Source organism: Erythrolamprus reginae, chromosome 1, assembly GCF_031021105.1.
Source record: "Erythrolamprus reginae isolate rEryReg1 chromosome 1, rEryReg1.hap1, whole genome shotgun sequence".
Lineage (NCBI taxonomy): Eukaryota > Metazoa > Chordata > Lepidosauria > Squamata > Dipsadidae > Erythrolamprus > Erythrolamprus reginae.
In genome coordinates, this window is record NC_091950.1 from 167,934,332 (window position 1) to 167,961,946 (window position 27,615).

The window sequence follows — 27,615 nt, forward strand, 5'->3', positions numbered from 1 at the left end:
TGCATGTATTTATGTACCTATCTGGAAAGCTCCCATACATTTATGTTGGAACCTTGTCAGATTTAGCAGCCTTGCCTTTCCATCAATTTTGGGAGGCCATGGACATCAGTTAACACCAATAATTTGATGCTTAGAGATACTATTTTTCTGATCCTACCTCAGATTTTGGCAATGAAAGTATGTTTATTCAATAGCTAAGTATGACATATTTTTTTGCTGCTACAATTGAACAAGTTGAACCCACTGAGATAAAGTTAGTTAGTTCCTCCTGTTTGGTTAAAATGGTCATGATTTTAGATGTCTTGCAAAACAACTTTAAGTAATATATTTTCCACCAATCTAAGTTAATGAAGGCCTTGATTTTATGGCTGCTTATTTTGTATTGTAAGACAAGCTAATTGGATTTTATAAGTAAGTTTTTAATACAGTTTTCTATTGAGCATTCTCAGAATTGATTATCCATTAACTGCTGATTAAAGAAAACTCCCCAAGAATTTTTTTTTAAAAGAGAACTGACTTTTTATTTTGAGTCAGCAGCATCTGTCCATGATGATAAAAGTACAACTTTACTGAGTGCCAGACTTTCAGATTAGTACATGAGGAAATTGAGTCAGCCTGGAGTTATGCCAACAGTACTTATGCTAGATATCAACCACAAATACTCAGCCAAAGTGAACTAGGATGATCTTTAAGAATAATAATAGCAGCTGACTAAAGTAGTTCTCCAGACTGGCGGTAATAAAATCATGATTTGCTGCTATTATATCTGCTAGCTGCCATCTACTCCGAGAATTAATCCATGCATTTTAAAGGCTTATCATCCGGATTTACACCGGAGATGCATAATGTGGTTTTACTTACTATGGTTGACCCTTCGGCTGCGATTGAAGGGAAGAAAAAGAGGTTATTTTCCCCAGCTCCTTTGCTAACAACATCACCATCAACAAGATGCAATATTCTTGTTGTTTTTCATTGCTCTTTCCCTGTTGTTGATACAAAAATGTGGTGCCCTGTTTAAAAGGAATCAGTGCGACAAATATCACATTGTCTCTCTGTGTGTGTCTATGTGTATGTATGTATATGTCTCTCTCTGTGTGTGTGTGTCTGTATGTATATGTATACACACACACACACACCTGTGAGGATTTAATCCATTTCTACTTCACTGAGACACAAGCCATAGCCTACATCAGTGTTTCCCAACCTTGGCAACTTGAAGATATTTGGACTTCAACTCCCAGAATTCCCCAGCCAGTGAACGCTGGCTGGGGAATTCTGGGAGTTGAAGTCCAAATATCTTCAAGTTGCCACGGTTGGGAAACACTGGCCTACATGACACAAAGGTTATCTTAATTTGTTGATGGCAGTAGAAGGTTGCTACTGGCATGGTAGGGGATGGTGCACCAGTAGCAGCTGCCAGATTGTGCAATTTGCGCATGGCCACTACCAGCGCCAGTCCTATGGGCACTGCTATTGTTTTCATCTTTTTGCTTCATGCACATTTGCAGAAGCAAAATGTCAGGAGGGAACATGCCTGAGAGAGAAATTTCGGTGATTTTTTGCTTCTACACATGCGCGGAAGCAAAATATCACCCAACTCTCTCTTACATATGCATCCCCTTGCATGGTTTTTGCGTGTTTTTGCTTCCTACGCATACATAGAAGCAAAAATGCACTGTGACACACACGCATGCAAGGGAAACAAAGCTGTGTGTGCAACGCACCAGTAGCGGCAGTAATGTCGATCTGCCCCTGGTTGTTGACTGTGAAGAATATACTCCTCAAGTTAAATGGGTTGGCTGCCCCATTCCTAGCTACAGCGGTGGGGCCCTGCTTGGTGACATTATTTCTGAGATCATGTTAACCAAACTTTGGTTGAAATGAAGCACTTGTTAATGATTTGCTCAGCTGTGGTTAAAAAGTAAAAATGCCTTTGAATTGAACTAAGTGACTTTGAGCCAGTCACTCTCTTTCTCAGCCCTAAGAAGAAGACAGTGGCCACCCACTTCCAAAAATAAAAACGACAAGAAAACTTCTCCAGACAGTTGCCAGGAGTCAAAGACTGACTTGAAGACATACATAAACATCATGCTCATTATGCTTGTATTCATTCTACAGGCATAGAAAGATGTTCAGTTTCCATCACATAACAAATTATAAATATTCTTACATACCAGTGGCAGTTTTAGGAAAGAATATGGACTGATATTCTATCCTCGACACCTCAAATGAAAAGCCGACACATTAAAATACAGACCTTGAATTATTGAATGGGTTATCCCGATAGCTTTGCCTTTGGATTACTTATTTAGTTAGGAGTCCTGAAACTTGCTTTCCTATTGTAGCTTTGTCTTATTTATTATTTTGTTAAAGTTAGATGTTTCCATTTTAAATCTTTAAATACTTTAAAAATTAAATACTTGGTTTTCGCAGCAAGTAATGGTATGTACTGCCTCTCCCTATTAAATCTGGGTACAGGCTGTGAGGGTGAGTTAGTTTCCTTACATTGTTGTGAAATAATCTATGATGGGTCTGTGAGCTGTACCCTTACAAAGTGCTCTATTAACAGACTCTTTTCACTGAAGAAATCTTTAGCTATTATAGTTTATTACTGTGATTGGAAAATGCTGAGAGTAAGAAGATATGAATGGCACATAATCAATATTTAAGCTACTAGTATTTTATTTTGGATAGAGTCTTACCCAGAGAGTATGGGTGAAACAGAATGGGTAGGTCAGCACAGATTAGACCAATCATTTGAAGATTCCTTTAGGCTTGTGCTGATAGACTAAAGCAGTGATTCTCAATTATTCTCTGCTATACCCTCCCTAGGAAGAAGTAAACATTTTGTCTCCCTCCACCCCACCCCCCAACTCTCCACCAAAGAGTTTGTTCGATGGAGAGTTGGAGCATGATTGTTGGCAATATTTGGCACTTTTTTGCTGAAAAAAACTCAAGTGGCTTATCAGTGTGATTGGGGTATAATGTTTATTTATTTATTTATTCATTTGTCCAATACACAAATACATAGGAAGAAAAATAGACATGTAGTAATATATATAAGGGTAAAGTGAACTTAGAGGAGAGGATATATGAAAGAAAGAAAATATATATGATAAGTGAGAGAAAGGAAAGACAATGGGACAGGGGATGAAAGGCACACCAGTGCACTTATGTACGCCCCTTACTGGCCTCTTGGGAACCTGGAGAGGTCAATCATGGAGAGTCTAAGGGAGAAATGTTGGGGGTTAGGGGTTGACACAATTGAGTCTGGCAATGAGTTCCACGCTTCGATAACTCGATTGTTGAAATCATATTTTTTACAGTCAAGTTTGGAGCGGCTCGTATTAAGTTTGAATCTGTTGCGTGCTCTTGTGTTGTTGCGGTTGAAGCTGAAGTAGTCATTGACCGGTAGGACGTTGCAGCGTATGATCTTGTGGGCAATACTCAAATCGTGTTTTAGGTGCCGTAGTTCTAGGCTTTCTAGGCCCAGGGTGTTTAAGTGATGCCTTAATTTATATGTCTTCAAGCTGTCCGCTGCCAACAATTTTAGACACAGTAAACATACCATGTTTCCTCATCTCCCAGTTTAGTCACAGTGAAGCCAAGCACTAAATACGGTTCATCATATTTCCTTGTCTTAGCTTTCGGGAGACTTAGGTTTGTCTCATTATCTCTGTCTCACTCCTCCTTTCTTTTCATCCCTGTTAAATATTTTTCCATGGTGTCTCTTAAGGGTTTGTTATCTGCACTTCATACCTCCTGCTCTGTGCTGTGTGCTGTTGTTCAGGGCAACAAAATGTTACTCCCTGTGGCAAAAAACCCCCCATGTTCTCCGGGATCAACCCCACCTCCCCGCATCACTCTGCACAATCCCCTATGGGGGGGGGCATTCCACTATTTGAGAAGCACTGGACTAAAGGGATATGTAGCTCAGTTTAAGAGCTGTTTTTTTAAGAGGTTGCATTATGGGAATGTAGTACCATTGCACTCTGGGTAATGTAGTCCATGACATGTGACCTCATCTGTGTGTTCTTATTGGCCATTGAGTTATACCTAGGCAGCTAAGTAATTGTGCCATGCTTTCCAACAGCCATTTTAAAGTTTTAACAAAAGAGTATGAAACTGCCTGCAGTTGGGAGAAATGAATCTCTTTTCACCTACATGTAGTGGGACAGATTATGGATATAAGATTTGGGGAATTTCATATTTTAGTAAGACTATGATATGGAGATACCAGACAATAAATGTAATCTGTATGATTTACCCATTTGTGTGGAGTTTTATTTGACTGAGAAAAGCCTAAGAGTGGACCAGAACAATGCTGTTCATGACGTCCAATGAAATGGGACTTTGTTTTGGAAAGGATGGTCTCTCCTGCCCATGTGTAACGAAGTTGCAGGCACTGGAAGTTTTTCCTTCTTAGTAGAAACAATAGAGTTTCCTGATAGGGGCTGCCAAATGGATTGGAGATATTAAGAAAGTGTGTAAGATTTTGAGCAGGACTTGAATATTTTGAATGTGTCTCGGGTGTCTTTATTTGACCATGCCATGACATTTGTTCTCACCTTTTTTACCCAGACCTATTTTATTGATTTTAATGACTTTTGTTTTATTTTTGTTTTAATTCTTCCTGTTTTTTTTAATAATAGAAGCAATCCAGAGTCACATGGGTGATATAAATGGAATAAATAAATAAATTTTCCAAGGATTTCATCTGATAAAAATGTACCTTGTTGATTCTTGCTTTAGCATTCTTTCCCCTTTCATTAAGGGTATGATTGCAATAGTGCTTCATAGTTGATATTTTAAGATAACTGCCAGCATATAAGGTGCACCCTTTCTCCTACTTTAAAAATAATGCTTCACTAATTTTACAGGCATAGCTTTCTGAGTAAGAGGATGAACCAGTGTCCTTTGTGGACTGGACCAGTGTTTCCCAACCTTGGCAACTTGAAGATATCTGGACTTCAACTCCCAGAATTCCCCAGCCAGTGAATGCTGGCTGGGGAATTCTGGGAGTTGAAGTCCAGATATCTTCAAGTTGCCAAGGTTGGGAAACACTGGACTGGACAATGTCTCCTTCTCCTTCCTCCTCCTCCTGCACCATCTGAAGTCGTCTGAAATCCTTTATGAATGTACTTAGCTTGTGAGTACTATACTTTTTAGTAGTATGATTTGAGTGTTGGATGTGCAGGAGAGCTACTATTTAAATTGAAGCTAAGAAAGCAAAGATTCACAGCAGCTAGAAGCTGATTATACTTCTCAAATGTTTCAATGATTTTTTTTTAAAAAAATTAGATGTTTCTTCTTAAGATAAAAGAAGAAAGAAGCAGCTTTCTCTGTCATGCTTCCATACCAATGGGGAATTCTGGGAGTCAAAGTCCACCCCACTAAAAGCTGCCAATTTGAGAAACACTGACCTGCAATGTTGTGACTTTTGCACCCAGATTTTGGATGGATGGGCCTAGGAAATATGATCAAGCTCTTTTATGTTCTTGTATTTCAGTGCCTTAGATTTATGTTAGTGCTTTGGAATGGATACTGAAGAGAATTCTTGTGTCAGTAAGTTTTTTGCTTTCCTGGCAGTAAAAAAAAGCAGAGGAGTGGGGTGGGGTGTTAGACACAATTGGTTTAATATTGCAAAGACACAGTTTATCATTAGGATGCTTCATTCTTCAGCAGGTAAGTTCTAGAAGGTTTTGCTTGGAAGCATTTCTCCTCTTTAATCTGCTGAAATGAATTTCACTTCAAGTATTTAGTATTTCTGACTGCTTCAAAACCCACGTGTGGTTTTGCCCTTGTAGAAAGGAACAACATTTTATTTTTCAGTTGTAGTCAGAGCAGGGGTGAAATTCAAATTTTCCCCTTACCAATTCTGTGGGTGTAGTTTGGTGGGCATGGCAGAGGAAGGATACTGCAAAATCACCATTCCCTCCCCACTCCTGGGGAAATGATATTGCAAAATCTCCATTCCGACCCTACTCTGGGGCCAGCCAGAGGTGGTATTTGCCAGTTCTCTGAACTCTGCAAAGCCAGAGCTTCAAATGCTGCAATAATGGTGCACACACATGTCTGCCCAAAATGTGGCAGGACATTTTCTGCCCATATAGGCCTTACCAGTCATTTGCGGATACATAGTGGACAACCCACAACCTTTTAGATGTCAAGGTCCTCTTGAAACACAATTGACAAACATTATCATTTTCCGGTTCTCCAAGCTACTCAAAATTCCCGCTACTGGTTCTCCAGAAACTTTCAGAACCTGCTGAATTTCACCCCCGAGCCAGAGACATTACTCCTATTGTTTTCTAGCTCTCCTGTATTATATTTTGGAAAAAAAAATTATGCTCTTAATATACTGTATTTTTTTTTAAGACACACCTTTTTACCTCAAAAAAGTGTGCCAAAAACTGGGTGCATCTTATACACGGAATGTTGCATGGGGGGAGTTGGGTAGTGGTCAGCAATGGTGGCAGCAGCCTTCTCATAGACTGGCGGTGGCTGCTTTTCACGCAGTTTGGCGGCTGGCACCGACTGCAGTTGCCAAACTGCACGAGAAGCCGCCACCATCGGACTACAGGAAGGCTGCTGCTACCGCTGCTTACCGCCACTGCTGAAGCATGTGAGAAGCTGCCACTGTCGGACTACGGGAAGGCGGCTGCTGCTGCTCTGGTCTGGACAAAAATCATTTTGGGGTCTCCTGCTTGAAGCCTCCTCTCCTCAGGGATACAAAAAAGAAAAGAAAAAAGACCCGCAGCAAATTCAGCAGCGATTCCTCCCAGCGAGCCGTGGGCTAGTTAAGACTCAGGGCTGCAGACGAGGATAGACAGCATCTTCCACCACTACCACCACCACCATCCCCAAAGACCCACAAACCAGCACTCACCAAGCCAACTTAGGCACCAACCTGTTCCTGCAGCAACAGGTCGGCGCACGAGGGTCCCAAACATACAGCTGCCACTTCCTCTGGGGCGCTTGGGTTCTGCCTCCTGTGGGAGCCATGCCAGCTTTTGGCATGGGAGAAAGCCGAGCTTCTGTCTTCTGTCATGTAGGCACCTCTCTCCCTTGGTAGGTTCATCTCGCATGGAGAGACCAAGAGCACCCACCTTTTCTTCCCCCTCCTCGCTTTCAATGAGAGCAGCATGCCATTTGTAATGGCAGCCATCCCGGTTGCCCTCCGCACACTTGCAAGCCACCACCATGGGTTTGCAAAGCGGGAAAGCTGCTACCACTGCTTTGACCGCTGACATAAGCCATTGCTGACTGCCGCTGGAAGAAGCCTGCATCTTAGGAGACGCCACTGCTTCTGCTGCCTGAAGAAAGCCATCTGATAGGTTTGAAGACCAAGTTCCAAGTTTGAAGACCCCTGAGTTAGTGGTGCAAGGGTCTTCAAACCTGGCAAGTTTAAAACTTGTGGACTTCAACTCCCATTCCTGTGATAGTATGACTGGTGGAGGAATTCTGGGAGTTGAAATCCACTAGTCTTAAAGCTGTCAAGTTTGAAGACTCCTGAGTTGGGTGTAAATTAGGAGTGCAAGGGTCTTCAAACCTGGCCATTTTAAGGCTTGTGGACTTCAATTCCCACTTCTGAGCTAGCATGACTGGTGGAGGAATTCTGGAAATTGAAGTCCACAAGTCTTGAAGCTGTTAAGTTTGAAGTTTGTAAAAAGTGTACATGGTTTTAAAAAGTGTACATGGTTTTAAGAAAATATACATGGTTGTAAAAAGTATTCTGCTAAAGTGGTACAGTAATACCTCATGATACGAACTTAATTGGTGCAAGGAGGAGGTTCGTAAGACGAAACATTGTTTCCCATAGGAAACAATGTAAAGTCAATTAATCCGTGCAACCAAACCCCCCCCCCCCCGCAAAAAAACGGCTTTCCGCGACTGCTGGGAAGCCGCACGGCTGTTTTAAAAGGTGACAGCCGGCCTGGGGGGCTTCCCAGCACCCCCCGAACCCCGAACCCGGGTTCAGGGGGGTACTGGGAAGCCCCCCAGGCTGGCTGCGACCTTTTAAAACAGCCGCACAGCTTCCCAGCTGCCTCCCGAAGCTGAACACGGAAGTTTGGCTTTGGCGTTCGGCTTCAGGAGACAGCTGGGAAGCGGCGCAGCTGTTTTAAAAGGTCGCAGCCGGCCTGGGGGGCTTCCCAGCACCCCCCCGAAAAAACAGCCGCGCCGCTTCCCAGCTGTCTCCTGAAGCCGAACGCCAAAGCCGAACTTCCGCGTTCGGCTTCGGGAGACAGCTGGGAAGCCGCGCGGCTGTTTTAAAAGGTGACAGCCGGCCTGGGGGGCTTCCCAGCACCCCCCGAACCCCGAACCCCGAACCCGGGTTCAGGGGGTGCTGGGAAGCCCCCCAGGCTGGCTGCGACCTTTTAAAACAGCCACACGGCTTCCCAGCTGTCTCCCGAAGCTGAACGCGGAAGTTCGGCTTCGGCGTTCGGCTTCAGGAGACAGCTGGGAAGCGGCGCAGCTGTTTTAAAAGGTCGCAGCCGGCCTGGGGGGCTTCCCAGCACCCTCCCGAACCCCGAGTTTGGGTTTGGGGGGTTCTGGGAAGCCCCCCAGGCCGTCTGCGACCTTTTAAAACAGCCGCGCCACTTCCCAGCTGTCTCCTGAAGCCGAACGCCAAAGCCGAACTTCCGCGTTCGGCTTCGGGAGACAGCTGGGAAGCTGCGCGGCTGTTTTAAAAGGTGACAGCCGGGCTGGGGGGCTTCCCAGCAACCTCCCGAACCGAACCCGGGGTTCAGAAAATTTTTGCCTCTTCTTACGAACTTTGTTCGAGTTACGAACCGGCGTTCGGGAGGCTTCTGGGAAGCCCCGCCGCCCAGCTGTCACCTTTTAAAACAGCCGCGCGGCTTCCCAGCAGTCTCCGAACGCCGGTTCGTAACTCGAAAAAAGTTCGTAAGAAGAGGCAAAATTTTTCTGAACCCCGGGTTCGTATCACGAGTTGTTCGTAAGACGAGGGGTTCGTATCTTGAGGTACCACTGTATTTTATTAAACAATATAATACCACACCAGAATACTTTTTTCCTTGTTTTCCTCCTCTAAAATCTAGATGTGTCTTATATACCGGTGCATCTTATACACTGAAAAATACAATATATACTGTATGTATACATTGCTGAGTGTTCTGTGTGCTTATTTTTTCAACTTAGAGAATAGTGTTATTTGTCAGTGGGATAATATTTCTTAATGTTCTCATGATGAAATGATGCCGAATTGGAAAAAAAAGAAGTCAAGTTTACTGATAGTATTTAATGAATGCTCAGAAAAGTCCATTAAGAAAATGCTCTGAAGCAAGAAGTGACTCATTCTTTACAATTCTACCTGGAATTGTAAGAATGAATTTCAAAATCTTGTTTCCCTTAAGGATTTCTCCCACTAGGAAGATAATTCTGAAAGCTGGCTATTTTTCTTAAAAATTCTTTGTGGGGGATATTCCTGGATCTATTCTATTTCTATGGATGGGTTTAAACAACCTAAAACCTTCAAGATATTTTGAAATACAACTTCTGTTATTCCTCCCTCCTTCCCTAGAAAAAATAATCCTTAAATTTAATTCCCTTGAAAGTAATGTGTCTTGGCATTCTGTAAGTTGAGATACAAATTTTACCTACAATGCAACATTTTATTCAGCTGAAGGTTAATTTTTTTTAGTAGTACTGTACTGTATATAAGTAAAAGTAGTAATACTGTTTCTTTGATGGGTTTGTTTTTCATAACAAAGCAGATGTACAGTTCAGTGCTGGAATTCAGCCAGTTTGCACCGGGATAACCTGTTGTTAACTTTCTGAGCAGTTTGGTGAACCAGTTGTTCATTAAGGAAGATAACCAGTTGTTAAAATTATTTGAATGCCACCACTGCTACAGTTTGATAATGCTTCTGAATCTTTGGTAGGAGCTTCAGGTCAAGAGAAGACAGTTACACCCAACTGTATCCCTTTTAGGGTTAAAAAAAGAAGAAGAAGCAGGGTTTGCATAACTGGAGGACTTTTGGAGGCTAATGTCATACATGCTGTTTCTCATGAATGTGATTTCTCAATTCTGTTGGCCCTAACTGGGTCATAAACTGATAGCCCAACAAAGAACAGGCATTAGGCAGTACTGCGAATATACCATCGATTTTGCTAAAACTCAACTAGATTATTACTTTGTTCTGTAAGCTATTATCAAGATGCTAACCTTTGCTTTAGACATTCTATAGTGCAACATTTTGCATTTTCCAAATTTGCCATCAGAGTTTTCAACACAGTAACTCCAAAGTACATTTCAAAATGTTCATGGTAAAAGACAATGTATTTCAGCACACAACTTTGCATGAAAACAGTAGGGTTAGTTCCAATTTTGGGAGTCCTCTGCCAAGAGAACTTATGTGAATAGCATTTCAGGCAGGCTGGCCTTTGGTATGTGAAATTTATCTCTGGAGTTGAGTTGTGTGTTTAAAAGTGTGTCTTGAATTTGTGATCCTTTAGTTTTGTTACAATCAGTTTGAGGGCCACTGTTTGATAGAAATGCAGGTTGTAATTCAAATAAGTCACATGTATTACTTAGCTCTGTATTTATGCAATGTTTAGTGGAGAATAGAAGAGAATCTTTACAAGTAAAATAAAATTTGTTTTGTTTATTAAAAACCCCTATGAATCTTATATTTGAATAGAATACTATTCAGATTTAAGACACGGACTTATATACAGAGAGGAAGGGAGGAGAGAGAGAGAAAAAAAAGACAGACAGACAGAGAGATGCTGTAAATCAAACAACTACCTTGTTTGATTTACAGTACAGTAGCTAGGTGTAATTGGATTATAATTTCTAGAATTCTGAGACAGCATAGCTAAACATTGATATATGACCATAATTTTGATCACCACTATATAATTTATTTGTATTTAGGTAAATCCTTGTTTTATGCATGAGAATTATTTATATATTAAATTTATATGCTGCCCATATCTGAAACAACTCTAAGGAAGAGACATTTTAAAATTGGCAGTTATAAAAAGTATCCTAATTATTAATTAGCCACATTTTGGGGAGAAAGTTTGGGCGTAATGAAAACTATCTAAGGCTTTATGCCTCTTTGGAAAAAGGAGCAGATGGTTTTTTGATACCAAATTTTCTTTTGGGCTCTTTTAAATATTTCACTTTCCATTTCACTTTCTGTAGCTATTTCTGGTAATGGCTCATGGATTTACAGAGAAAAAGTGCTCATTACAGTTTTTGAAAGAATCTAATTAATTGGCAATTACCAAGAACTATTCAGTGAAAAAATATCTGTAGTTTTCTATGCTGTTTAAACTGAAAATTTGGTGTTGCATCATACATTAGTTTGCTGCTGCGTGTAACAGAAAATATAAAGAGACACCAAAAACCAATAGTAATAAATGTTTTATTTTTGTCACTCGTATAGGTATGTAAGGTTACATGGGAAAAGACCTGAATATGCCAAGACCTACCTACCTACCTACCTACCTACCTACCTATGTAGGTCTTGGCATATTTTGGTCTTTTTGTATGTAAGGTTGATAGAATCCTGGTGATGTTTTGACAATGTCCCACTTATCATCTTCAGGCTGGTGCTTTTGGCTTTGTACTCGGGTACCAAGACCTACACACCTATACCCATGAAAATCTACAAAAACAAATATACTGTATATAGTTACATATTTTTTCTAATAAGTGAAATATAAGTGTAATATATATATATATATATATATATATATATATATATATATATATATATATATATATATATATATATATATATATATATATACAGTGGTACCTCATCTTACGAACGCCTCTTCTAACGAACTTTTCAAGATACGAACCCGGTGTTTAAGATTTTTTTGCCTCTTCTTCCGAACTATTTTCACCTTACGAACCCAAGCAGCTGCTGCTGGGATGAAGGGGTTTCTTTTTTCCCCCTTTTTTGAAGAAAGAAAAGGGAGGGGCTGCTTGGAGTAGGAAAATTTTGCCGAGAACAAGGTGCTTGCAAAGGAATTGAAGGGGTGTCTTTTTAAGAAAGAAAAGGGAGGAGGGAGGAGCTGCTTGGAGTAGGAAAATTTTGCCGAGAACAAGGTGTTTGCAAAGGAATTGAAAGGGTGTCTTTTTAAGAAAAAAAAGAGAGGGGCGCCTCCCCTTGCCTTTCTTCCTTCCCACTCACCCTTTAGCCTAGCCTTGCTTCTTCCATCCGCCCCCTTTAGCTGCTCCTCCCTGCCCTCTGTTCGCCTCCCTTCTAAAGTTTGGGATTTTCCTGAAGGATTTGGACGCATTATTTGCTTTTACATTGATTCCTATGGGAAACATTGTTTCATCTTACGAACTTTTCACCTTATGAACCTCCTCCTGGAACCAATTAAGTTCGTATGATGAGGTACCACTGTATTTTCCTTTAGGAAGCAAGCTGACATGTATGTATGGTCACTGTATTTGTGAGAGTTAGCAGTATTGGTTGTGCCTCTCATCTTATCTACAAAGTTGCAAAAGGATTTTTTTTTTTTTCATATATTTCCATCTGGTTAATAATATTTACATAATATTAAATTATAACAGGTGTCATAAATGGATGTCTAAATGTAGAAGAATAAATGCTTTTTTCTGGTGAGAGGGGGGTGGACATTTGGAGGATAAGGAAAATTAACAACTTTCTTATTAACTTTTAATTTATTTTATTGATTATTTATATTTTATTTCATTTTACTTCTATTCTATTTTAGTCATTTTGCAGCTTTCAATAAAAATAAAATGAGAATTAATATGCATATTTAGAACAAATATTAAAACATTTAAAAATTAAATGTTTATGTTTGAACAACACAAGGCGTAATTTATAGCTATGTATACAAATTAAGTCCTTTCTGTTTGTTTATGAAGTTTAGAGAATATTGTTATGCATTTGTATGTAAGAATCAATTCAAATTTCTTACTTGAGCTTCTCGCAAGTATGCCTACATAAGACTGCAACCTCAAAAATAGAAATGCTATAGAAATCAAAGAACAATTGATCTGGGAGAAATGGTTTCCAGCTATTTCCAAAACTACCCAAAAGCCATGGGAAGAATGCAATTAACAGTTCACTAGATCTAACAGCGCATTTCTTTGGGTAAGCGATACAGTCTTGTACAGTGTATGCAGAAATAACATTTGAATTTGAATGCTAGATACATCTCTGCACTCCACATATATCATTATTTTCATAACAGCTGCAGGGTGTCAACCTAACCTCCTGAAGGTAGAAGATAAAAGTTTCTGCACGACTGATGGGAAGCCCTGTCCCAACCATAACAAAATGAAATGTAAACTATTTTTTTTCTATCTATATACCGGTGTCTGTCTGTCTGTCTGTCTGTCTGTCTGTCTGTCTGTCTGTCTGTCTGTCTCTCTCTCTCTATCTGTTCTTTATCTATTTTCTGAGTCAAGAACATCTTACATTAAAAAGAGAGAATATAATATTTAAATTAGTATAACAGACTAAAATAACTTTCAATAACTATTTATTTTATTTATTTTATTTATTTATTAGATTTGTATGCCGCCCCTCTCCACAGATAACTAAATAACAAATATAAAAAATAAAACAAAGAAGGCATTTTAAGTACTGTTGTGACATTATGTAGCATTTGAGTCCCAGAAAGTATAGCTTTATCAATGGCCAGGAGCAAATCTTCCATTGTCCATAGACAGTCTAGCAAGATTATAGATGTTTGTTTGTTTGTTTGTTATTCATTTGTTCGTTCGTTCGTTCGTTCGTTCGTTCGTTCGTCCATTCATTCATTCATTCATTCATTCATTCATTCATTCATTCATTCATTCATTCATTCATTGAATTTTTATGCTGCCCTTCTCCTTAGACTCAGGGCGGCTTATAACATGTTAGCAATAGCACTTTTTTAACAGAGCCAGCATATTGCCCCCACAATCCAGGTCCTCATTTTACCCACCTTGAAAGTCTAGAAGGCTGAGTCAGCCTTGAGCCGGTGATGAGATTTGAACTGCTGACCTACAGAGCTACAGTCAGCTTCAGTGGCCTGCAGTACAGCACTCTACTTGCTGCGCCACCCCGGATATGAATAAATGTTCAGGATTCTGAGATTCCCCACTTTCACAGTTTCCCTCGCATGTGATATTGTTTCAGCCTGGCATTACTGAACTATAAAGCCATTACTCTCCATCACATGCTAGTATGGGACCATGTAGCTACTCTGGACATAACCCTTGATGGTTATCTTTAATATATTGAATTCTGCTTCGGAACAAACATCTAGTACATTTTTACCCTATCTAAAAGCTCTAGAATTTGCATTCTGCAGCAGATGAGGTTTTTCAAGATAATAGTCCAATATGGATGACACACTATACCTAGATTTAGTCTTGAACTCTAAAACTGACCAAATATTCAGGTGCCACCAAATCTTCTCAGTGCAAAATCTTAAATTACCCCAGGCTGAGAATGTGATGTTTCAAGTAAATATAAATATATACTATATTTAAATATCGTATATATTTAAATATTTAAATGTATTAGCATTCAACAAATGCATTATTTCTTTGGATACTGATTGAGAATATGAAACATTATTTTTCAATGTGTTTTATTGGCATACTGATGACAGTGCCTCAGATCTTATTATATGGCTTGATGATCAGATGTAGAAGCTAAATAATTAGAGCTAAATCAAGATTAAACCATGAGGGAAAGTTATTTTCTGATGTTCATGAGCTGAACAATCCTACCTCCCAAAAGCTCCAAGAAAATGATATAATCAGCAAAAAAAAGGTCTCTCCCAAACTCATTCCAGAAGAATTTCATAATTGATGATACTGAATGCCACTGATAGGTCCTGCAGACCCAACAGAGTTGGACTCCTGTGGTCTAACTCAGCACAGACCTTCTACTGAGGCAAGCAAAACTGAATTAGCTATTCCCTTTTCCTGTACTATCTCACTAATGAGAACGGTTCATAAATAAATTATTTGGTGCATCATTTAAAAAAAAATGTATTCTGCCTACTGCAGTCATTGACATGAAAAAAATATGTTTCTTCACTCAAATTTAGATCTAGTTAAGTTACTGAGATTCATGTTGTAATATTATTAATATATCAAAATGAACTGTCAGGAAATAGTATGTAATATATCCACATTATGCTCCTTGAAAAAAGCTTCCTATGCAGCAGAATCTGACTTTGCAAAATTTGTCTGTACTTTCATTTTCAGTTAGTTGAATGTCTATTGTGGATGGGTGAAATGTCCATAAGCTGTTCATTTATTTGAAATCATTGGATTGGTTTCTCAAATATTTGTGGGGTAAGGCATATAATAAAATAATCGTTTTAGTCCGAAGTGCAAGTAGTCTTAGATTTATGACAGTAATGGAACCCAAAAATTCCAACCTGTGTCATGAGGCATCTACAGTATGTGTCCAATATGATTTTTGCATTGATTGTTAAGCAGATATGGTAATCGTTAATTGAATGCCATGGTCATTAAGCAAAATGCCACAATGTATCCACAATGTAACCATTGTCAACAATGGTGCTTTTTTTATTTAAATGGGCCTTTATTTGCCAGAAACTATGCTAATTTCTTTTTAAAAAAACCTTCATGAATCACAGTCATGTGACTGCAGGATTCTGCAAATGGATGTAAAAACAGCCTGGTTGCTGAGTGCCAAAATGTGATCATTTGACTGAGGGGGGAAATGCCCTGGGTCATGAATCTGGGTCATAAACACCTTTTGGGGGCTCAGCATAACTTTAAATGGCCACTAAGTGGCCAGTCATTAACTGGCTACCTGCTAATAATTCAGCATTCAGAATGCTCATTTCACATTTTGAAACCCACAAGTTTATTTTAATGCAAACACAAAGTATCATATTTTTCAGAGTATAAGATGTACTGGAGTATAAGCGCACTTTAGTTTTGGGCGAGGAAAATAGGGGATAAAATCTACCTACCAGGTATTCATCTGGATAGCATCTTTAGTTTGGCCAGCTTCAGCACATCATTTTATCCCCTGAAAAAATCAATTTCAGCCCCTGGCTGAAAAAAACCCACCTTTTTCGGAGGGAATTGCAGTGAAAACAAGCCTGCAAAGACTTAGGGCTAAAAAAAAAATTTTGGAGTAGCAATGAAAAAATCCTGCAAGCCAAGAAGTCAGGCGGTAGGGAAAGCAAGTAGGATGCTTGGCTGCATAGCTAGAGGTATAACAAGCAGGAAGAGGGAGATTATGATCCCGCTATATAGAATGCTGGTGAGACCACATTTGGAATACTGTGTTCAGTTCTGGAGACCTCACCTACAAAAAGATATTGACAAAATTGAACGGGTCCAAAGACGGGCTACAAGAATGGTGGAAGGTCTTAAGCATAAAACGTATCAGGAAAGACTTAATGAACTCAATCTGTATAGTCTGGAGGACAGAAGGAAAAGGGGGGACATGATCGAAACATTTAAATATATTAAAGGGTTAAATAAGGTCCAGGAGGGAAGTGTTTTTAATAGGAAAGTGAACACAAAAACAAGGGGACACAATCTGAAGTTAGTTGGGGGAAAGATCAAAAGCAACATGAGAAAATATTATTTTACTGAAAGAGTAGTAGATCCTTGGAACAAACTTCCAGCAGAGGTGGTAGATAAATCCACAGTAACTGAATTTAAACATGCCTGGGATAAACATATACTGTATCCATCCTAAGATAAAATACAGAAAATAGTATAAGGGCAGACTAGATGGACCATGAGGTCTTTTTCTGCCATCAGACTTCTATGTTTCTATGTTTCTAAGAAGATTGTTAGCATCTTGTTGGGGCTGGGGAAAAAACAACTTCAAGAAACCTACATTAAGAGTATAAAACATACTCAAATTTTCAGCCTCTTTTGGAGGTGGGGGGGGGAGATGCATCTTATACTCCCAAAAATGTGGTACATTTTTTAAATAACAGAAATGGGCATCACCCGTATTTAGATCTACATTTCTTAGATGATTCCAAGATTCTGTGATTCCCTACACCTTTCAAGCAATGGTATATTAACAATTAAGCAGACTGAGCACGTGCTTAGGGCACCAGGCCCAAAGTGGGCACCACAAAGTTGAGAAAGAAAAAGAAAAAAAAAACAATGAAGATTTGAAAAAAGAATTGATAAAACTAACCACAAAGAGGTCAGTTATGGTTCAAGAAAGACTCGACTGTGTGTGTTAAAAATCAAAGCAGATATTAATATTAATATTAATTAATATTAATATTAATTTTGTGGATGTTATTAGTGGTTTTGTGAAAATGAAATGTCAAAAAATGCCTTTCGAGTCAAGACAATTGGAACTTTGATACATTAAACTTATGAAATATTAAAATGGATGTTATATTGCATTTTTTGTAGAACTTTTATGTAGCCTAAGCCTTGGTTTCATTTGTACAGTATGTACAAAGGAGGGATCACCAAGATTTGTCAGTGCTTAGGGCCCCAGTGAGCCTTAATCTGCCACTGCTTTCAAGTATGAACTGCGCCTTCTTAAAATTCCTTCTGTAAGTTTGCAGTTCATACAGGGACTCCCAGGAATTTTGCAGTTCATATAAGAGACACCCAGAAAAATCAATCACAGGTTTTATGGTCCCCTTTTTTCTTTTGTTGCAATCATTGCTGGGTGTTAGGCCGATGAACCTCAGAAGCTTACTTACAATCTAGAGTTCAGAGTTGAGACAGCTTTTGCCAATCTGAGCAAAATTCTAGCTAAAAGGATGATTAGTACTCCTGATGGTTGTGTTATCACATTGGTGTTATATTTATGTTTAAGTATGCCTTCCAATTTTCTGTTAAATGAAATACATTGCTTAAAAAAAAGATTCACATCTTTGCTTCTGTTCCCAGTTATATTGTTATAAACGGCGAAAGCTGACCATCTGTAGTATCAGCTCTGTGTGCATGATTGAGGTCCCAGGCATATAAGACATTTCCCAACCCACTAGCCTGCGAATGCGTTACCAACGTAGTTGCTAACATATGTTGATCTTAGATAATGGACCTATTCATCTATGACTTGCAGTTTGGCAGCCTGTTGGGCTGAGGAACTATTCTATAAAAGCCAAATCAAATTCAGTTTGCTGTAAAAGAAAAATACTGCAATATTTTCCTCTTTAGTTTGTAATTGTAGGAAAGTTTCTAGTCACTTCTGGTTTATAATTTTAAGAACAGTTCCATGGAAATGGCACTGATTATTGTAAGTTATCTCCTGCTGTTAAATAACTGTATAATAACAGATCAGCTACAATGATTTTTCATAGTAATATTACATTGGCAAATATTTTTATAACTATTGCTGGATACTGAAAACAACAGGGATGTTAAGAATAACTGTTAAAATCAAATGAATCCAAGTTGTTTTTAGCACAAATTGCTGTTTAGTTTTTGACTGGGGTTAGTGCCAGTTTTATAATTTATACCTTCCAAAAATTAAATCCCCTTCTCCTTCCCTCCCTCCTTCCCTCTTTCTTTCTTTCTCTCACAAACACACACACACACTCACTCACGCACACACACACTTAGAAAACGGTGTGTTTGTTCTTTAGTTTACTTTTCTTTAGTGTATCGATTTTATAGCCGCAATGGCACAGTGGTTAGAGTGAAGTACCGCAGGCTACTTCTGCTGATCACCAGCTGACAGCAGTTTGGCAGATCGAATCTCACCAGGCTTAAGATTGACTGAGCCTTCCATCCTTCTGAAGTCGGTAAAATGAGTACCCAGATTGTTAGCACAATAAGCTAACTCTGTAAACCACTTAGAGATGGCTATAAAACACTATGAAGTGTTATATAAGTCTAAGTCTATTGCTATTGCTAAGTGTTATATGAGTCTAAGTGCTATTGCGATTAATATAGTATTGGCTTTTACTGTTCAAATTCAAATTTGATACATGTCTTTAAATAACATAGTAGGAATTTGGATAAAAGAATTGTGCAATTTATTAAATATAGAGTATTATATGGTTATATACATGTCCTTACAAATATACTGTGTGTGGGGGAGGCAGAGAGAGAGAGACAGACAGACAGACACTACGTCATTAACAACTGAATAATAATCACATAGGATTTTACTTATACATGACATCATGTAACTTGTAGTTCCCAGAATTCTCCAGTCATCCATGCTGAGTTGAAGTCTACCCATCAAAAGTTGCTAAGGCTGAGAAAGATTGCTTTAAATGCATTAAACTGTTTAAGTGAATGAATTTAATTATCACCTACTTGGAAGTAAAACTATATAGGCTCTATAACAACCTATATAGCTCTATACCATCGGTCCCAAAACTATGGCCCGAGGGCCGCATATGGCCTGCTGAGGCCATTTATCCGGCCCACGGGTGAGTGACAGGAGCACAAGATGTGTCCGCATCCTGTGCTCCTGGCCACTGTTCCCTCTAGCAGGTAGGGGAGCTAGGCATCGGAGTTGGGACAGGGAGCAGCAAGGAAAGTGCGGGGAAGTCTTGCAGGGGCATGCGAGCTTCCCATTCCACTGCCATCCCGCCATGCACCTGAGGTGGTGGGGAGGCTGAGCACTCTGCCACAAACTTCAAAGAGGCTCAGCACCGGCCCATCCACAGCGGGTAGTGCCGGGGGCGGCAGCGGCTCCCTCTCCTTCCTCACTGCATGTGTCTATCGCTGGTGCCTCCCGCCAAGGTGGGGATTGCGCCCGGAGGAGGCAGTGAGTTTCTGTGCCTGCTCGCTGAGACACCTCCGAAGCCGGAGCGACAGCGGTGATAATGTCCCCCTCGATCTCATCTCACCCAAGGTAAAGGAAGACCTGCCGAAAGTCAAGCAGGGCACAACACACACACACACACGCCTCCTCCTCTTTGAGTTGCCGGCTCCTTTTTTCTGAATGGGGATTGAATGGGAATCCAGGGAATCCATGGTCGGAGGGTGGAGGCTTGTCGGGCGAGTCCTCCACAGGGAGAGAAGAGGGAGGGTGAAAGAGGGAAAAGAGAGAGAGAAAAATAGAGAGAAAGAAAAGGGAAAGAGAAGGAAAAAAGTGGGAGGCAAAGAGGCGTTCTTAGGTAGAGCTACCACTGTACTAACAAAAGTCTATGGGGCTTCTCAGTAATCCAGGTCACAAGCTCATCCCCAATAGATTGTGCCTGTCTTTGACAGTGAAGGGATACAAGGAACAAAATATCCTTTAGCCAAGAATGCTCCACACCCATTTGCATTACTGAGGTGATCCTGAGGATACAAGTAAACCTCCAAGTGGCCTCAACAGCTCTCTAAAAAGAATGCAAATGACCTGTTATCTGCAAGGAATATCATCCTTCCATTTCCCCACCTTCTAGTTTGAGCTGCAGAAGCTTCTTGAATGAGAAGCAAAAAGAAGAAAGTCCAGTTGCCTCCTGAAAAAGCCCTTAGAATTATCTCCTTATAAATAGAAGACATGTATAGCACACTTGTTTCTTTTCTTCTGAGAGTAATTCAGATAGTTCAGTATTCATTTTACTTGGTTATTTCTCTTTGAAAATGATTTTCTTAATACATTTAAATTTTTGTTGAACATAGTGACTATTGCTGTACAAATTTATTTCCAATTCATTCTACATTAAAAAAAAACATTTGTATGTAAACTGATATTAAACATTCATGTTCCTCCAGGCTCTTTTAAGCTTTTAAATGAGTTTTGTATATATTTGCCACTTGCCTTCTTTTAATTGCAGATGCTCGAAATTAAGTATGAAATTAGACAGTGGAAAAGATGATGCAACAATTCTACTTTTATATTCTGAAAATATTGAAATAAACTCCTCCCAATGTATGCATATAGAGATATGTTTTATAATTGTGCATATAGATAGATGTATCTTTTATAATTTGTCTCATTGTAGGCAGTCTTATTTTGTTTTGTTTTTTAATTCACATCCAGAAGAAATATCTCCAAAAACCCCCACCAACAGATTATTCATCTACATTGTAGAAGAGCATGTATTTCCTTTTGAATAATGTTATTTTTAATTTAAACCTGTCAGATGTTTGGACAACCACACTCTTTGACTTATAGGGCTTGTCAACAGCATTTCCCTAGGCCAGTGATGGCGAACCTTTTTTCCCTCGAGTGCCGAAAAAGCATGCACACACACTATCGCGCATGCGCGAGTGCACACACCCATAATTCAGTGCCTGAGGAGAGCAAAAACAACTTTCCTTGCCCCCCGGAGGCCCTCTGGAGGCCAGAAATGTTCTGTTTCCCAACTTCTGGTGGGCCCAGTAGGCTCGTGTTTATCCCTCTCCAGGCTCCAAAGGCTTCCATGGAGCTGGAGGAGGTAAAAATGCTCTCCCCCATCTCTCTGGAGGCTCTCTGGAAGCCAAAAATACCTTCCCAGAGCCACTCTGTGAGCCAAAAATCAGCTGGCTGGCACACACATGCACGCTGGAGCTGAGTTACAGCAATGGCTCTTGTGCCAGCAGATATGGCTCCGTGTGCCACCTGTGGCACCCGTGCCATAGGTTCGCCATCACTGCCCCTAGGCTATAACTACAACTATTTTGAAATAAATTAATTCTGTGAAATTAATTCCTTATTAAGTGGATATAAGATTGCAGCATTTGGCTGTTAGATCTGTTTTCTGCAGGGTGCCGAAATGTGTCATCTTTGGTTTAATGTTTCATTAGCAGCTGATACAAGCTAACTATATGTAGTGCTTAATTCCTTATTCTACCTTCTGCTATCAACAGGCAGTTAGCCTGATTCCACCATTCTTTATGCTACCTTCTGCCATCAAACAGCAAATATTGAAACATATTTAGATTGGATGTCTGATGAGAGTGTGCTATAGGGGCAGCAAAATTTAGGACTCATGATTTCCTGAAAATTCTGGTTTTCAAAGGAAATATGGGGATGTGGCAGTCAAAAAAGTTTGGACCCAACAATAGATTAAGATCGATCTATCTATCTATCTATCTATCTATCTATCTATCTATCTATCTATCTATCTATCTATCTATCATCTATATCTATCTATCTATCTATCTATCTATCTATCTATCTATCTATCTATCTATCTATCATCTATATCTATCTATCTATCTATCATATCTATCTATCTATCTATCTATCTATCTATCATCTATATCTATCTATCTATTTATCTATCTATCTATCTATCTATCTATCTATCTATCTATCTATCTATCTATCTATCTATCTATCTATCATAGTGAAAACTACTCGCACATTAATCATGAAATCTCCAGAACTGTAAAGCCTACGAACTTGAAATTTCCCATGTATGTTCCTCTTGCCTTCTAGGTGCTCACTAAGAAAGGATTTTTCAAAAAAATCCTCAGAGCATTGATATTTCCTATATTATTATTATTAAGATGCTCTGATGCTATGGAGTTCTACTCCCCCCTCCCCACCTGTAAAGATCCAAATGCAAAACACAAGCAGAGAAGTTTCAGTTTCAGTTTTGATTTCACATTAGCAAGCAGCTTTATTACAGAATAGTTGAGCTAAATCACATACAGACTCATTCCTGTCTCATTCTTGCTCACACAGCAAATACTGTTTGAGTTTCTAAACACCCCTCAACACTCTCATACACTAACAGGATGTTAGCCAGATAAATACCAATGGATGCTGGTAGGCAGAGAAATATTTTTTGTTCCTCAGTCTAGATGAATCTGTTCCTTCTACCGTAACACCAGTTAAAGGGGAAAGAGGCAAAAACACAACACAAGATTTACAGATGCGATTAGGAAAACACAAACAAGATGCATGTTTCTCCCATGGGCAGCTCTATGTGGCATGCTCCATAGTCAGTTCACCTGAGAGCCTGGTCATCCTCCAGCCAGAGAGCAAAACCAGGGCTGTTGTTTACAGGGAGGTCCTGAGCAATTCATCTGAGGGACGCATTGAAAGTCTATGCTACGCAAATAATGTCTTCATCTGTAATAGAAACTTAGCTTGCCATCTATAATGAAAAAATACAGTCCCTTTTTTAAACTACTCATTCATTTTCAAGCTTTAAGTATCAATTTATCAACTTAACATAGTTTCATAGCAAAGCACAGGTATTTAGCTAGTTAAAGAATATGGAAACCTCATATTTAATGCTGTTTGTAAAATAAAAATGCTTTCTGGACTTTTCCAAGAATTATGCTGCCAGAATTCAGCAGCATATTACCAACACTAGGACCATACTTTTGGGGAATTTGGGGGAAATGATTTTGGGAAACAATAAATTAACTGAACGTATTCAGAGATTTAATCTTTAAAAATGAAAAAGCAAAATTATAGAACAAAAATCAATTTTAAGAGTTCATTTGTATGATGTACTATAATACAATTTTCACTTGTTTTTTGTTTGTTCACTTTTAGCTTTGGATATATATTACTATTTGTAAACTTGGTATGGCTATTAATTAAGAGAATTATCATGTGAATTCAAAGCTTGTTTGAATTTAACAGGACTACAGAAAAAACTTAATTAAAAATGAAATGAAAAATATTGTGAAACTAAGAAATGTAAATGGTGTAATAGGTTTGAATAAGAGTCATCTGCTCTTGTGGATTGGAGTTAACCAATATGTGTAAGGAAGTGAAGGTGTAAGTCAAATTATAAACAGAAAGAAAGTAAAAAAGGAAAGGTATGTGCAATTATGAATTTACAGGAAGAAGGGATTAGGGGGAAGGAATAGGAGGAGGAGGAGGAGAAAGAGGAAGAAAAAGAAGAAGAAGAAGAAGAAGAAGAAGAAGAAGAAGAAGAAGAAGAAGAAGAAGAAGACATAGGGATCAGTTTAAGAGATATTATGCAATATACTGAATGAATGTAATTTGGGGAAAAGACATCTCTACCATGTTTATATTCCATTTGGTTTATAAATCATTGGCTCTCATCTTGCCATATTTAATCCTGAGAGGTTCTGGATGTGTTTCAAGCTATTTTCTGAAAATTCAAGAGTATTTTATTGGAAATGTAAAAGGAAAGTGGAAAAAACTAGACTGAATGTAAACTACAGGAAGAGAAAATGTGATTCCTGTATGAAAGGACAGATTAATTTCCCAACAGAATGCATATAGAAAACTTCTGGGGAGACAGTAAGATAATTATGTTATATAGGTTTGCGCAGGTATTCTAATGGGAAATATGAAATAGGATGCTTGAAGGAATTATGAGGTGAAAGGGTGCGTATAAGAAGAAATGCACATAAAAAAATAATTGTTGCAAAAATGAAGATGAGAGATCTTGCTGAATGTACACATAGGGGAAAAATAGCAAAGGATGCAGTGAAAGAAGTCAAGGAATTGTTAAGATTAAAGTGACAGTGCAAATATAGAAATGATTTTGATGGAAGAATTTAAAAATGTGTTTTGGCTGAAACAAAACAATGAAATGACTTGGGATGAAACTGAAGAAAGGGAGTGCTTGAAGAGTTATTTTAGAGATTTTTATTGAAATGATAATGAATAACTCCAATAAGTCTCCCAAGAAAGAAAAAAGTTGAAAAAGAAAGTCAAAATTGCTGTGAAAATTATGGAAAATTGTTAGGCCTGAAAATAAAATGCAGAGTGTTTATTTGAGAGATGTTAAAATATGGATGTGCTTTGTTAGGGAGACCATGCATCATTTCTCTAAATACGTTTGAAGACCGCATCTATAACTGATGACTGGAATTATTGTTCCTTCATACAAAAGGAAAGACAATTAGAATGAATGCAAAGTGATGAGGGATTAGTATAGCTGGAAAGAAAAGGTATGTAAGAGATGATAGCAAATTTTGTGAAATATGATTTTTATGCTGGTAGTATGTAGATCTTTCCGTGTTGAACAGATCTTTTAAAGTTGTGTGAGGGTGAGAAAGAAAGCTTGTTATATATGTATTGTTTTAGAGAAATATTATAATAGTGAACAGGTTTGGATTATGATACAGTTTGAATAATTGCGGAGTTACTTATTGGTTTTCAGAATGTGACAAGAGCTGTTAGAAGATACAAGAGTAGTATTTACAACTACTATTAGTATGGGTTGTCTCTATAGCAGACAACCCATGCCTCTCCCCACTGGATCATTATTTCAGAGTTATTTCCTTACTTAAACAGAGAAAAAAATGACCAAGAGCAAAAAAGCAGTGGGAACAGCAGTGACTTCCAACTTCCTGCTGGCTTTCCCATTGACTTTCCTTGTGGGAAGCTGGCAGAGAGCATCATTAAATCTTCCTCCCTTCCTTCCCTCCCTTAAAAATTTGTAACTGGTTTGATATCAATTAGATTAATTAACCCTCCTTCCCTTTTTATTTTCATTTGACCTACTACTACTAATTCTTTTTTTACTATGTGCAAAAATATTATCCACCCTTAAAGGAAATTGAATGATTAGTATAAATATGTTTGCATATAATTTCTGTTACACTCCGAAATAAGAAACAATTTCTCATTTTCATTCTATTCTATTCATCTCCTAGTTCTGAAAGTTCTGACTAGGAAACTTGCAGGTATGATACAAAGGAAGCCAAGCTAGTTCTACTAGATTGGGCAAGTTCTTAGAACACTGGGCTCTACTTTTCTGTTTGTTTCATCTTGAAAACAGAAACCAGCCTTAATAACATCCTTAAGATCTTTCATTCTTTTTCTCTTTTAGGTCACTGGGGACGATGCATTGGTGACTGTGGTTCAGGTGGTGTTCAGAGCCGAGTAGTTTGGTGTGTACACTCAGAAGGCTGGACAACCCATCATTCAAACTGTGAACAAAGTGATAGACCTGAATTCCAGAGGAGCTGCTTTAAAATATGTGATTGGCACCTTGAACTCTTTGAGTGGGAAGTTTCAGAATGGAGCATATGCATTCTAGTCCCTTTTGCCCACGGTGAAGTCAAACCGAGGACTTCAGAATGTGTAACTGCACAGCATGGATTACAACACAGAACTGTGCAATGCATACAAAAGTTGAATAGAACGGTGGTTGCAAAGGAGATTTGTGGATATTTTACTCCTCAGCCATCTACAGAACAAGCCTGTCTGATACCTTGCCCAAGAGATTGCGTCGTATCAGAATTTTCTGCCTGGTCTGAATGTAGCAAACATTGTGGAAAAAGTATACAGCATAGAATCCGTTTTATTATTGCTCCTCCACTCTACGGTGGAAACAAATGTCCAAATCTCACTGAGTACAGGGTCTGTGAGGTTTCCATGTCTTGTCCTCATGAGGAAGAGGAATATTCCTACAGTCTTAAAGTTGGACCTTGGAGTAAATGCCGGTTGCCTCACCTGAAAGAGCTTAACATGGTTGGGAGAACTATTCTGGATTTCAGTTCAGATTCAATAGAGCGAAGCACTTTTAAGCTTGAAATGGTTGAAAATTTGCAACATTCTCACAAATTTAGGTCCCACTACAGTTCCAGGGCTTGGGATGTAGAAATTGGTTATCAAACAAGGCAGGTGAGGTGCACAAGAAGTGATGGGAAAAATGCTATATTGAGGTAAGTTGTCCTCTTTATTCATGTCAAATCTTTTCTTAAAAGGTAGTTACATTTCCTAACGGAAGGGCTGTTTTCTAATGGAGCATCTTATCATGGGAAGATGGAGGACCATCTGTTACCAGTTATGTGAGCAGAGGCTGAACAGCCACCTGTCAAGGTTGCTGTAGCAGAGAACAGGGTTATATCCTCTTCACAATCTTTTTCAGTGTTGCATTTCTCTGATTCTGTCTGTTTTTGTGTACCAAGTCTATATTCTGCAATTTCTGGTAATATTTTATATTTACTCTCATTTAGTAATAGGGTAATCAGGATCAAATAGTTCAGAGAGAGATTCAGAGAGATAGTACCATTACAGTGTTTCTCCCTTTTTTTGGGCAGAGTTTCAACCCATATTTTCTGCTAAAGGGAGCAGATAGCATTCATTGCCTATAGCAATTACAAAGGCCATTTCAGATATTTCAAATCACTCGACTGCTGATTATCAAAAGAGACAAAGATGCGTGGCAGAAGTAATTCAAGTAATTTTTCCCCATTTATGACTATCACAGATTCATAAGAGCAGAAGACCTGAAATATGTTCTATTAGCATTTCTTATTTGGGATTCTGTGGCTTGGAGAAAAGACAGCGGAGACAGAACTAAATTGAGTTCCATAAAAATCATACATGACAAAGACAAAGTGGAAATTAAGAAGTTTTCCTTTCTTTCTTTAATATATGTTTAATATCTCTCTGTGTGTGTGTGTGTGTGTGTGTTCTTACTGGAAATTCTTAATGGTCTTTTGCTGATTAGGAATGAATCATTAGGCTTTATAATTTGTTTATTAATAAGATAAGATAGACCTCTAGGACAATCATTAAGTGTTGTACATCACGATTCTTGACAAATGTATCTTTTTCTTTTATGTACATTAAGAGCATATGCACCAAAGACAAATTCCTTGTGTGTGCAATCACACTTGGCCAATAAAGAATTATATCTTCTATCAATAAGATGGATTGATTGATGGATGGATGATGGACAGGCAGACAGACCTCTCTTCCCATCAAACATATTTTCAGTAACTTATCACCTTCTGTGATATTTCAATAAGAAAATCTCTTCCACCCATATCTCATCAATATATATATATTTATTATGTGTGTGTAA

At 38.8% G+C, this 27,615-nt stretch overlaps 1 protein-coding gene across 1 annotated transcript in view; it reads left to right on the forward strand.

The window, feature by feature from the left end:
• Positions 1-27,615, forward strand: part of THSD7B (thrombospondin type 1 domain containing 7B) — a 567,237-nt gene that overhangs the window by 164,418 nt on the left and 375,204 nt on the right. The window contains exon 2 of the mRNA XM_070731424.1: positions 25,630-26,467. Within this exon, the coding sequence (XP_070587525.1) occupies positions 25,630-26,467 (838 nt within the window). The remainder of the gene's footprint in view (positions 1-25,629; positions 26,468-27,615) is intronic.